The sequence below is a fragment of the Ornithorhynchus anatinus genome, chromosome 4 (assembly GCF_004115215.2).
Source record: "Ornithorhynchus anatinus isolate Pmale09 chromosome 4, mOrnAna1.pri.v4, whole genome shotgun sequence".
NCBI lineage: Eukaryota > Metazoa > Chordata > Mammalia > Monotremata > Ornithorhynchidae > Ornithorhynchus > Ornithorhynchus anatinus.
This window is the reverse complement of record NC_041731.1, coordinates 78,460,023-78,472,971: the sequence shown is the minus strand read 5'-3', so window position 1 is coordinate 78,472,971 and position 12,949 is coordinate 78,460,023. Positions and strand designations below refer to the sequence as shown.

The 12,949-nt window shown below is 46.9% G+C and overlaps 1 protein-coding gene across 2 annotated transcripts in view; it reads right to left on the bottom strand.

Moving 5' to 3' along the window:
• COL14A1 (collagen type XIV alpha 1 chain) overlaps positions 1 to 12,949 on the bottom strand; it is a 190,959-nt gene that overhangs the window by 94,228 nt on the left and 83,782 nt on the right. For both annotated transcript variants that reach the window (XM_029063526.2, XM_029063525.2), the window contains exons 19-22: positions 12,447 to 12,586; positions 4,891 to 5,020; positions 2,076 to 2,198; positions 174 to 323 (exon numbers count right to left, since the gene is read on the bottom strand). In XM_029063526.2, the coding sequence (XP_028919359.1) occupies positions 174 to 323; positions 2,076 to 2,198; positions 4,891 to 5,020; positions 12,447 to 12,586 (543 nt within the window). The remainder of the gene's footprint in view (positions 1 to 173; positions 324 to 2,075; positions 2,199 to 4,890; positions 5,021 to 12,446; positions 12,587 to 12,949) is intronic.

The following is a 12,949-nucleotide window of genomic DNA, read 5'->3' as shown; positions in this document are numbered from 1 at the left end:
TCCAGCACGCACAACCAGAAAGGTTAAAACCGAGGCCACTTGAAAAAAAATAATTCATCAGCCAACTTAGCAAAGGGGAAGATTCTTGGGAGAGGAGATGCGGGGAGCGGGAAAGAGGTGGTGGGGTTTGGGGAGGGTGCTTTATTAGATTTCAGGCAACACTGCATACTTACAAGTCTGGGCCACACCGGTCAGAGCATCGCTGAAGTCAGGGGAGTACGAGGCAAACACTTGGACATTGTATTCCGTCCCCATGGCCAGGTTTTGGAGAAGAATGGTGTGAACGTAATCTCTCACAAAAATTTCGAGTGCTGGGTCAGTACCTGAATGGGAGGGAGGGAAGGAGGTAAAGGTTTTTATTTATAAAGATATCGGCAAAGAATTAAATTTATAGAACACTGATGACCATCATTCCCTCTCCTAGCTCCTTGCAGAATTTACATGCTCAAGAAAGAGAGGATTGGTTTCACAGCCTGGGAGCCTTTGCTCCTGTCTCTTAACCAAATTCTGCAGGTCTGCTCCCTCTGACCTCTTCGACGAAGCCAAAATCTCAAACATGGACGTCAAGAGAAAGGCTGCGTCTCTAATCTAGCCAACAAGGACAGAAGAGAGATCCACCCGGCCTCGACTGACTTGCCAGAACTCGCAAAGACCTGCGGCATAGCTGTAGTTCAGCTGGTTGGAGTGGGACGCGGGGTGAGTTAGGTGCAGGAAGAGTGGACATTGATTCTGTGCTAAATTGCAGCCAAGATCTAAGTGTGATCTTTCTCAGCTAAAGAAAAACAATAAGGAACCAAGGGTGGAGCAGACTGTTCTTTCCCGGAGAGAGGATTTAATGAGACCTAGGAACTGCTTTGGGGCCATCCTATCTCCACGGCACGGGAACCCTGTGGCCACCACAGAAGCATGAGCGGAGAGGTCAGTTAGGCTTTCTTTGCCCAGGAGCAACATGCAGTGGAGTTGTAGGTCTCTGCCGGCCAAGAAAAGTGGTTGCCTAGTCCAGGATGGAGGAGAAGAGATATATATATACATATCTATAATTATATTTACTTATATTAATGCTTGTTTACTTGTTTTGATGTGTATTTCTCTATAATTCTATTTATTTTGATGCTACTGATGCTAGTTTACTTGTTTCGATGTCCGTCTCCCCTGGGCAGGGATTGTCTCAATTGCTGAATTGTTCTTTCCAAGCGCTTAGTACAGTGCTCTGCACATAGTAAGCGCTCAATAAATATGACCGAATGAATGAATGACTCCTCTTTGCCCCCCTTCCCTTCTTGGGTTGCCCATCATAGTGGGCAGAGAACGGGCCCGAGAGACGGAAGGACCTGGGTTCTAATCCCGCCTCTACCATATCTGCTGTGGGTTCTATTCCTGGCTCTACCACTTATCTGCTGTGGGATCTTGGGTAAGTCACTTCACTTCTCTATGCCTTAGTTATCTCATCCATAAAATGGGGATTAAGACTGGGAGCACCGTGTAGGGCAGGATCTTTGTCCAACCTGATTAAATTGAATCTACCCCAGCACTTAATAAAGTGTTTGGCCCAGAGTAAGGGCTTAACAAGCACCATTAAAAAAAAAATCTTCCACCTCTGCTCTCTCTTGGGACAGTAGACTGAGCATGCTTTGAATCCCAGTATGGTAGTGAACACTACATCCATCAGAGAACTTGTTCTGCCATCAGCATGGGAATTGGACCGCCAATAGTAAAGTGAATCTTGTGAGGCTCTGAACCCTCTACAATGGCTCAGATCCCGATTCCCAAAAGCCAGGACTGCAGTTATGAACCAGGCAGCAGTGAGAACAGTGGTGTGTCAAGGGTCACTGGGAAAGGAATCTGGGAGAAGTTCCTAGAATCTTCAGAAATACCCTAAAAAATCAGAGCTGAAGCAGAGCAATTTAGTCTAATGCTCAGGGGAAAGGGGAAAAACTAAACCAGATCCAAATGCTTATACATACCTAGATAATCACAAAAGCTACTCTAAGTACACAGGCAATGTGCCGGTAAATGGGGTAGTCTTTAAAAAAGAAAGGGGGCCTACAGGAAGGGACTCACTAATATTTTCTTACTATTTGTAGGTTTGTAGACAACTTTGTAGCCTGTCGTCGGTGTTGGCGGAGGGTCCCAGGTGACGCGGAAACGGTTGTACCATTCTTCCGAGATTTGTAAATTTCCGGGAGCAAAGAGTGACACTGGAAAGAAATTTGAAAGCACAATTGTAATAAGACTTCTGTAGCCACTTCTGGAATAGGCACCAAAGGCGCTCCTTAATTCACCCCACCTTTGGCCCCACAGCACTTATGTACACATCCGTAGTTGATTTTAATGTCTGTCTCACTTTCGAGACTGTAAACCTGTTGTGGGCGGGGAACGTCTGCTAATTCTGCTGAATTGTACTCTCCCGACCACTTAATACAGTGCTTGGCACATAGTAAGTGCTCAAAAAATACGACTGATGATATCAATTCACTACGTATGATATATAGATGTACTCCATGATACAGCCATGATGTATTTCTTAAAAAGTGGGATGAAACTTGAATGGCTGTACCATGGGGTACGCTTTCCCACAGATTTACAGATCATTTATTAAGTTCTTTTCCAGTACTCGCCCAAGGAGATGACCACACCCTACAGGTTAGGAGCTATATCACTATAAATGTCTCCCCACCTGGCTTATTACCCTCTCTTGTTCCCTGAATATTTTAATAATAATAATAATTATGGTATTTGTTAAATGCTTACTATGTGCCAAGCATGGTTCTAAGCGCTGGCATAAATACAAGGTAATTAGGTGGGGCTCACAGTCTTAATCCCCATTTTACAGATGAGGTAACTGAGGCACAGAGAAGTTAAGTGGCTTGCCCAAGCTCACACAGCAGACAAGTGGCAGAGCTGGGATTAGAACCCACATCCTCTGACTCCCAAGCCCGGGCTCTTTCCACTAAGCCACACTGTTTCTCTACTCTGCTTTTCTGCTTCCTTGCATCCCAAACTCAGCTTCCTCTCCACACCCCCATCTCCCCACCTCCAATCTCCACTATTAGAAATAACAAAGGTTTAGAGCATACTTACTGAATATATATGCACGTGTATAGATTTATGACTTACATTAATTATTTGTAATTAAGGTAGAGGTAGAGAGTTGCACATGTCGGGCACGTACTCTGATGAGGACTCAAGGTGGAAAAGTAGCCCTAGCCAGTATTGGAGAGCCCGCAACACCTCTCCCTATTCATTCATTCAATTGTATTCACTGAGCACTTACTGTGTGCAGAGCACTGTACTGAGTGCTCGGGAGAGTACGATGTAACAGATACGTTGGTCTCCCACAATGAGATTACAGTCTGGACAGGGAAGACAGTCAATATTCTCCATCACTTAGTCCAGAATAGAGTGGCTGGGTGGTGGAGTCTGTGTTTTGGGGGTATAATTAATTACATTAATCAATTAAGGTACTTGTTAAGCAATTACTATGTGCCAAGCACTGTTCTAAGTCCTGGGGTAGATTCAAATTAATCAGGTTGACCACAGTCCCGCTTAACAAATACCAACATTATTATCATCAAGTGCTTAAAGGATACAAATCCAAGTGCCAGGGTGATGCAGAAATGAAAGGGAGTAACTATCGGTCTAAATTGAACATAACCTGCCTTTCTTTCTAATCTCTGTTATTTGCCTTTCGAGGCAGTACCTAAAGGCTGTTATGAGATGCACAGTCCCCATCCTACACTGGGCTCACACTTCCTACTAGGCCACTCTGTCTCCATGGAAGCTCATTCTGACTCTGGCTTCCAGGTGAATCGTTTCGGCTCAAGCATGGCAGCAGAGAACTGGTTCAGGGCTCCTTCGGCCACGTTCATCTATCAGTCAATCAATTAATCAATTGTATGTATTGAGTACTTCCTGGGTGCGGAGCACTGGATTAAGCACTTGGGAGAGTACAATGCCAGAGAGTTTACAGACACATTCCCTGCCCATGAGGAGCTTACAGGCTGGAGGGGGAGACCGACATTAAAATACATGAGTTACGATTACAGTCACATAAAAGGCGGGGAGAAGCAGCGTGGCTCAGTGGAAAGAGCCCGGGCTTGGAAGTCAGTGGTCATGTCAGCTGTGTGACTGTGGGCGAGTCACTTCATTTCTCTGTGCCTCAGTTACCTCATCTGTAAAATGGGGATTAACTGTGAGCCTCACGTGGGACAACCCGATTACCCTGTATCCACCCCAGCGCTTAGAACAGTGCTCGGCACATAGTAAGCGCTTAACAAATACCAACATTATTATCATCAAGTGCTTAAAGGATACAAATCCAAGTGCCAGGGTGATGCAGAAAGGAAAGGGAGTAACAATCGGTCTAAATTGAACATAACCTGCTTTTCTTTCTAATCTCTGTAATTTGCCTTTCGAGGCAGTACATAAAGGCCGCTATGAGATGCTTAAATTATTTAGCCTACTGACTTGGAGGGAAGTAGGAGTCAGGGATGTGAGAAAGAGGTGAATAGGTGAGCAGAGATCAGGCATCGGGGCCTGGTTGTATGTCATAATAATAATAATAATGTTGGTATTTGTTAAGCGCTTACTATGTGCAGAGCACTGTTCTAAGCGCTGGGGTAGACACAGGGGAATCAGGTTGCCCCACGTGGGGCTCACAGCCTTCATCCCCATTTTACAGATGAGGTAACTGAGGCACAGAGAGGTGAAGTGATTTGCCCACAGTCACACAGCTGACAAGTGGCGGAGCCAGGATTCGAACCCATGACCTCCGACTCCAAAGCCCGTGTTCTTTCCACTGGGCCACGCTGCTTCTCCGTCACAGGCAGAATTTCACATGCTTCTACAAAGTAGTCTGCTGCTACTCACGGACAAATGGTTTGAACTTACAAGTTTTTCCAGGGGCGGAGACACTGACTCCCTCTCCATCTGAATAAACTGGAGTCACGGTGACTTTATATTCTGTATCTGAGAGCAGAGACTGGAGGAGGAGAGTGTTCTGTCTTCCAGGCACCATTACCTAGACGGTTAGAAAATTAAAATCCAACAACATTTATAAGGTTTGTGGTCCCTTCTATTCTATTCAGCTCATATTTAATGCCCGAGCCCCTAGACACCATCGTAATTAAAAACACATATCTGTTTTGTACGCATAGACACATAAAATGGAAGTGGTTGGGTGAAAAGAGGAAAAGATACAACATATCCTCTCCCCAGAGTTCATGCTCCCCTTTTATTTAAAAATAATTATCCAGAAGGTTTAAATTTTAGGTTCTTTCATGATACTCTCCATGGCATAATATCCCTCTCTCTACCAACCATCTGCAAATGATCTACAACTCGTACTAATATCTTTGCCCCCAAACCCGCATGCTTATGAAACGTGGAGAATCTCATTCATAATGAAGTCCTGCATCCTCAGAACACAAAAGCAGCGTTCCCTCGAAAGCCCAGTCTTCCATTTCCCCTCTCAAGCAACAATTCCCACGGAAAAATGGTGAAAATGACAGGGGAGAATCCCAAGGACCAGAATCGGACAAGAGGTAGAGAGTTGCACATGTCGGGCACGTACTCTGATGAGGACTCAAGGTGGAAAAGTAGCCCTAGCCAGTATCGGAGAGCCCGCAACACCTCTCCCTATTCATTCATTCAATTGTATTTATTGAGCACTTACTGTGTGCAGAGCACTGTACTGAGTGCTCGGGAGAGTACGATGTAACAGATACGTTCGCCTCCCACAATGAGATGACAGTCTGGACTGGGGAGACAGTCAATATTCTCCATCACTTACTCCAGAATAGAGTGGGTGGGTGGTGGAGCCTGTGTTTTGGGGGTATAATCCCCTACTGGGTTAAGCAACCCAACGCCAAGGAACCAGAGTGGCAGAGGACAGACCTCAAAGTGTAAAACCAGAAAATATTCCAGCTCACCAGCCGTTAGGAGGGTTGACGAGAAGGGGTTAAGGAAGCCAGCAGACTGCAACAGCTGCAGCTGCTCTGCAGTCGAGGACTGGGGGCAAAGCCAGCAGTCTCAAATGGAGGATTTGGCTGGGGGGGGGGGGGCATCCGGGCCAATAAATCAAGGACCGAACCCCGGCCAGCCTCTTGTTGAACCCCGGACTAGCTGTTACTTGGTCTGAAGTCCCACGGGCTCCGAGACATTTTTGGGAGATGACCACTGAGAGGCCAACTCGGGTGATGTGGATGCAAGTTTTCATGAAGTCCCAGGGTGGAATCGTTACCTGGCCGTACTCGATCGTATTTTTTGAGTGGCTACTGTGTGCAGAGTACTGTACTAAGCATTTGGGAAAGTACGCATTCTGTCAAAGGTACAGTCCATGCTGGAATTTCTGAGAAAAACGGAGCGGAGGCAGCTGGGGAAGAAAATGGGAGCGGGTTGTCGTGGTTGGGTTGGAATATCTGGGTAGCTGGGGTGGATGAGAAGGACCTCGGTGCCCCTAGCTTTCTCTCTAACTCCCATCCCTCCACAGTTCACATTTCCAAAAGAAACTAGGGCAATTGTCCAGATCATTGTTCTTGCAAACCACGGTTAAAGGGAGGACCAGGCCTTTATTGGCCCCCAGATAGAGGCGAGAGGACTGCAGCTTGGAGCCTCCACGTCAGTGGTGCTGCAAGGAGCCGACAGGAGCCCAGACCAGCTTCCCCTCCACCCTCTCTGGTTGGGCTTCACTCATTCATTCAGTCACATTTAATAAGCACTTACTGTGTGCACAGCACTGTACTAAGCGCTTGGAAGGTACAAATTAGCAATAGAGATAACCCCTACCCACCAACAGGATTACAGTCTAGAAGGGGGGAGACAGACATCAAAACAAGTAAACAGGTGTCAATAGCATCAATATAAATAGAATTCTAGATATATACACATTAATAAAATAAATAGAATAATAAATATGTACACATATATACAAGTGCTGTGGTGCAGGGAAGGGGGTAGAGCAGAGACCGGGAGTTGGGTGATGGGGAGGGTAAGAGGAGCAGAGGAAAAGGGGGGCTCAGTCTGGGAAGGCCTCCTGGAGGAGGTGAACTTTCAGTAGGGCTTTGAAGGGGGGAAGTTTGGAGGATGTGAGGAGGGAGGGCATTCCAGGCCAGAGGTGGGATGTGGGCCAGAGGTCAACAGTGGGACAGGCGAGAGCGAGGCACAGTGAGAAGGTTAGCGACACCAGAGGAGCGGAGTGTGCGGGCTGGACCGCAGAAGGAGAGAAGGGAGATGAGGTAGGAGGGGGCAAGGTGATGAAGAGATCTGAAGCCAATAGTGAGGAGTTTTTGTTCGTGCAAAGGTTGATAGACAACCACTGAGATTTTTGAGGAGGGGGGAGGCATGCCCAGAGCGTTTCTGTAGAAAGATAATCCATGAGCGTCAAGCTCCTCCACTCTCCCCCTCACAGGAGCACTGGGAAGACTGCGAGAACTTCGGTGATCTCCTGGCTGTTTTTCACCAGGGCTTGGTCAACTGTTATTACCGGCACGGAAGATACTGTGTGAATGCTGCCACAAAATCAAGAAAATCGATAAAGTCACAATCTCCCACTCAAAGGGGTGGATCACAGGCCGGGGAGACCGACATAAAAAAACAAAAGAACCCCTTGGAAACACAATGAACACAAGTCGATGATATTCAGCGATGAAAATACTGACAGGGTTAAATATCCTCAATCCAACCAAGATATAGTCCGTTCCCTCCCCTTGCCCTTTCCCGGACCACTGAGAGTGCATCTTGGCCATTCTACCTGCCTCTGCTAGCGGCCTCTTCCCATTCACTGAGAAAGTAGTTACCAATCCCAGCTTCATCTAAACCCCAACTACCCAACAACCCAAGGAGAAGTCTCCAGGATAGAATGCTTATTCTTCATCACGTCTGCTGTTGCACGAGTCCTGCGGGTCAGAACCCACAGAGGCCTCACGGACCCGAGAGCGAGCCCGCTTAGCGTAGAATGGGATGGAAATCCAGCCCACTGCATCCAGAAATGCTTCCAGGAACAAGTTGGCTTCGATTCTGCCGTCACTCTGGCAGGAGGCCGTTCCAAGCAACGGCTCCAGCCTGCTGCCATTCTCTGCTCCTTCGGGAGAGTAACTGGACTTTGGTGCTGACCATGCGGGTTGCGAAGAAAGTCTGGAAACTTTGAGTGAGGAGGCTATAAATCCATCAGAAATCAAGGATCTTGCTGTCCTGTTATTAGAAAGTGCTAAAGATGGGGATTACATCCAACCTCTGTCGGTGTGAAGAATCCTGGGCTAAAGAGGCAACTGCAGATTAAAGCAATCAGTTGCGACAAAGAGACAGTGCAGGAAAGTTAATAAAAAGTTACTGTCGCTGGAGATGACCACACAGGGAAAGGGCCCATAGCTTCTCTTCCTCATGGCCTCTTCACTGGAAATGGTAGGTAATCGTTGGAGGCTGTAAACTCTTTAGGGGTAGGGAACGTGTCTGTCTACCAACTCCGTTTTAATGTAGTGTCCCAAGTATTTAGAACATTCCTCCACATGCAGTAAGCTTTCAATACAATTGATTGATCGATTGAATTGCTTTACTGGGGGGATTTGAGTGGCAACATGGCTCACCAAACCTTCCATGCATATAAACTTGCCCTGACTCCTTTTCTGAGCCGACGGGGCATTAACATCGCTTCAGGCGACGAATCCAATTCTCAGCCAACTCACCCAATCCCCTTTTCCAGATGGATTTTCAATAGTCTTTCCATTTTCCTTTTAACTATGGTAAGACTTCACTAATTTGGGTGATCAATAAATCAATTAATGATATTTATTGAGTACTTACTGTGTGCAGAGTGCTGTACTAAGTGCTTGGGAGAGTAAAATATAGAATACAGCAGAGTTGGTAGACACATTTCCTGCCCACAACGTTACAGTCTAGAGGGAGAGTTCGGAGACTCATTCAGTGCTCACAGTGAGCTTATGTGAAGGAAAATCTCATCTGAATTGGGGAAAAGCTCTGAATTGTAAAAATATGTGTTTTTTTGTTGGTTTTATGGGCTATTTGACTACAGTCTGATCACTTGGTACGTTTTAAGCTCTGGTTTGGCTCCCTGGAGTCTGTGCTGACCAGACATTCTCTGTCTACTGCAACCTGCCAGGGGCAGCTGGATCTTCACATTACTCTCTCTCACTCCCACCCTCCTCCACACTTCCTCTCACCCTGCCACATTTCCCTACTTTCTTCCACATCCTGCTTAGCCAAAGCCTTGTTGATTCCAGAGCAGCCCCACTGCCTGCCTTCTTTAGGTCAAAGCTTGCCTTTTTGCTCTTCTTCAAAGAGCGCAAAAGGTGGATGCAGGGAGTTGAACGATTCTGGCTTAATGGAGTCTGAAATAAAGAGGTTTAGTGATACGAAATTGTGAATCATTTGAAGTCGAGTCACTAATGATGATGATGGTATTTGTTAAGCGCTTATTATGTGCCAAGTACTGTACCAAGCACTTGGGTGAGTACAAGCAAATAGGGTTGGACGCAGTCCCCGTCCCACTTGCGGCTCACAGTCTCAATCCCCATTTTACAGGTGAGGTAACAGGCACAGAGAAGTGAATTTACTTGCCCCAAATCACACAGCAGTCATGTGGCAGAGCCAGGATTAAGCCTATGACCTTCTGATCCCAGGCCCATGCTCTATCCACTAGGCCATGCTGCTTCTTCATATTCTATCTGGTCTAGGCTTTCACTAACTGAAAAAGCAGGCCTCAGGGTGCTCCCATATCCATGTGACAAATGGGAGGCTCCCGTCACTTTTAGCTGAACATTCCTTGAGAAGCAGCACGGTCCAGTGGAAAGCGCACAGCCCTGGGAGTCAGCGGACCTGGTCCCAATCCCGCTCTGCCGCTTACCTGCCGTGTGACCTTGGGCAAGACACGTTACTTCTCTGGGCCTCAATTCTCTCATCTGCAAAATGGGGATTCATTACCTGTTCTCCCTTCTGCTTAGACTGTGAGCCTCCTGTGGGACCGGATGATTTTGGATCTTCCCAGGGCTTAGTGCTTTGGTTGGCTTATAGTAAGTTCTTCACAAATAACACATTTATTATTTCTTGGTGCCCATATTCTGCTTCTGGCAGACTGGAGGTTTGGAAGAGGGTGCAAATTCATCCCTCAGTAGGTATGATCAATGGAGGGCTCTCCAACTTCATCCGCTGATATTTATTGAGTGTCTGTGCCGCACAGAGTAGCGTACGGGACCTCTGCTTTGTGCCAGGGAGTTCACTGGCTATTTGGGAGAAACAAATGTAGAAGACAAAGGATCTGCTCTTAAGCAGCTTGCAGTCTCAAGGAGACTATGGGGCAGGGAATGTGTCCGTTTGTTGGTGCACCGTACTCCCCCAAACGCTTAGTGTGATTCTCTGCGCACAGCAAGCGCTCAACAAATACACCTGAATGAATGAACAGGAAGTCCCGCATTGTAAACCTACAGTGGGAGCAGAAATCAAAATAGAGATACAGCTGGTAAGAGGAGGAAAAAATGAATAAACGAATAGACTTGGATTGGGTAAACTGACGTATGTATAAGTGCTCAGGATAGCTAGAGGAGCATAAGTGCTAAAGGAGCCTCGTAGGCATAAATGCAAGGGGGTACGACTGCGTTCTCCAGGGCCAGAAAGGAACAATTGTGGTCACCATTGGTGGCGAGAGCTTTATCCCATATTTATTCAGTCAATGGCTCACGTCCCGCCTCTGGTCTGGAACACCTTCCCTCCTCAAAACCGACAGACAATTACTCTCCCCTCCTTCCAAGCCTCATTGAAGGCACACCTCCTCCAAGAAACCTTCCCAGATTAAGCCCCCCCTTTCCACATCCCCCACCCCCTTCTGCTTCCCCCCAACTCCCAGTGCCACAGCGCTTAAATACGTATCTGTAATTTATTTATTGGTATCGATGTCTGTCTCCCTCCTGTAAGCGGTAACCTTGTTGTGGGCAGGGATTGCATATGTTTATTGTTGAATTTTGTTCATAATACAGTGCTCTGCATAAAGTGCTCAATAAATAGAATTGAATGAATGAATGAGTGCATAGTAGTCGGTGAAACCCCGATGATACAGTTCACCTAAGGATGCTTTTGTGGCTGGAAAGCCCCTTGCGGCATCATAATCCCAACCAAACTATGTGCGCACACCATCCTTCACATGTCTTGCTTGTTATTTGCTGCACCCGATGTGGGTTTTGCTTTTGACTCTGTCTCACACGTCTCAGAGCTCCTGTACACAAAAAGCCCCCAGAGGGACAGGGGCCGTGTCTAACTCTCACCTGCGTATTCTCTCCCAGTGCTTACCACGGCTCTGGGCACACAGTAAACTCTCGATGAATTCCGATACCGCTAAAGACTCGCTCTACTCTGGACCGCCCCATGTCGTGCTACACCTTTGTGGGTGACCTGACTTTGAAACATGCTTTTGGTCAAGGAGAAAGCAGCACAACCTTGAATGGGCTCATTCTCAAATCATGGTTTTGGAGGAGAAAACACCACCTCAAAAAAGACTTCCTCCCCAGGACTTCATAAAAAGCCCCCCCAAAACTAAGGAGCAAATCAAATAAGTATAGCCTGTAGCCACCTTGACACACAAAAAGAGAGAGGGGTTTTTTGGGCTGGTTTTTAAATGGATAATCTTGAAAAGAAACCACTAAGCAGTCACAGGTGGCTGCAAGCTATTGAAAGACTTTTTAGTTGCTTCCCAGAAGTATTACTCACACTTTTGCCACCAGGAAAGAGAACAGCTAACGCTTCTTTGAAAACATCGTTTAAGGGCATAAAGTTAAAATCCTTGGACCAGAAAGGGAAGAAGGAGTTCTGGTGAACAGAATGGGAGTCTGGAGTGTAGCGACTCCTGAGTTATATTTTGGAGTCTGCTCTCAGCGTCTGGTGACAAGAGTCTGTCACCAATGCTTTCTTAGTTTCCTCAGCTGCTGGACACTTTTTCAGGCATTTTTTTATGGTGTTTATTAAGCGCTTACTATGTTTCGAGCACTAAGTGCTGCATAGATACAAATTTATCGGCTTGGACACAGATTGTGAGCACCATGTGGGACAGGGACTAAGTTGGAGAGAGGAGGATTTAATCTCCATTTTACAGATGAGTTAACAGAGGCACAGAGAAGTTAGGTGACTTACCCAAGATCACGCAGCAAGCGATTAGCATAGCTGGAATTAGAACCCAGGTCCTCTGACTCCTAGGGACACTCTTCCTCTAGGCCATACTGGCTCTCTCTTTCAAATCCATGTCTACTACCATACTACTTTATCACAAACAGAAAAGGAGGGAGTGAAGCAAGGCCAAACAGGGCAGCGGAAATAAAAACGAACAGGTTTTGAAGCACAAAATTACGGTCACACATAAGAAGCCAAGGCTGGCGTTCCTTAACCGGCACCGGGCTAAACAACGGAACTCTGCAGAGTTTCAGTTAAGAAGCTGAAATGACACTGACCGTTTCCACCACTTCCTCAGCATGGTCCCCTCCCGTCGTGACGTAGGTCACCCTGAACTGCCGCACGCCGCTGTCCGAGATGTCCCAGGTCACCCTCAGGCTGGACGAGGACTCGGGGACCACGACCAGGTTCCTGATTCCTGTACGATACACTGTGGTCAACACGATCCCGCCTTAAAGGACTCCCAGACTTCAAGTTCAAACCTTGGTGGGAAACACCGACTTGAAGACGACGAGATCTCTCAAGACAGATGAAAGGGAGGTGTGCTTTGGGGGGCGGTGGAGCGAGCTATCACACATTGAGATGCTGTGGCTCATAAGGCTGGATACCGGACATGCCTTGGAGCCATTCTGTGGGGTAGATATCTGCTCTTCTTCCTCCCACCAACACAGAGGATATTGTTACCAGCTGATGCCCTGATTCTCATTCCTGGACTTTTGTGGTTGATTCATAACGGGTCATTGGTGGAAATTTGGAAACGCTTAAGGTGAAAGGTAGGAGA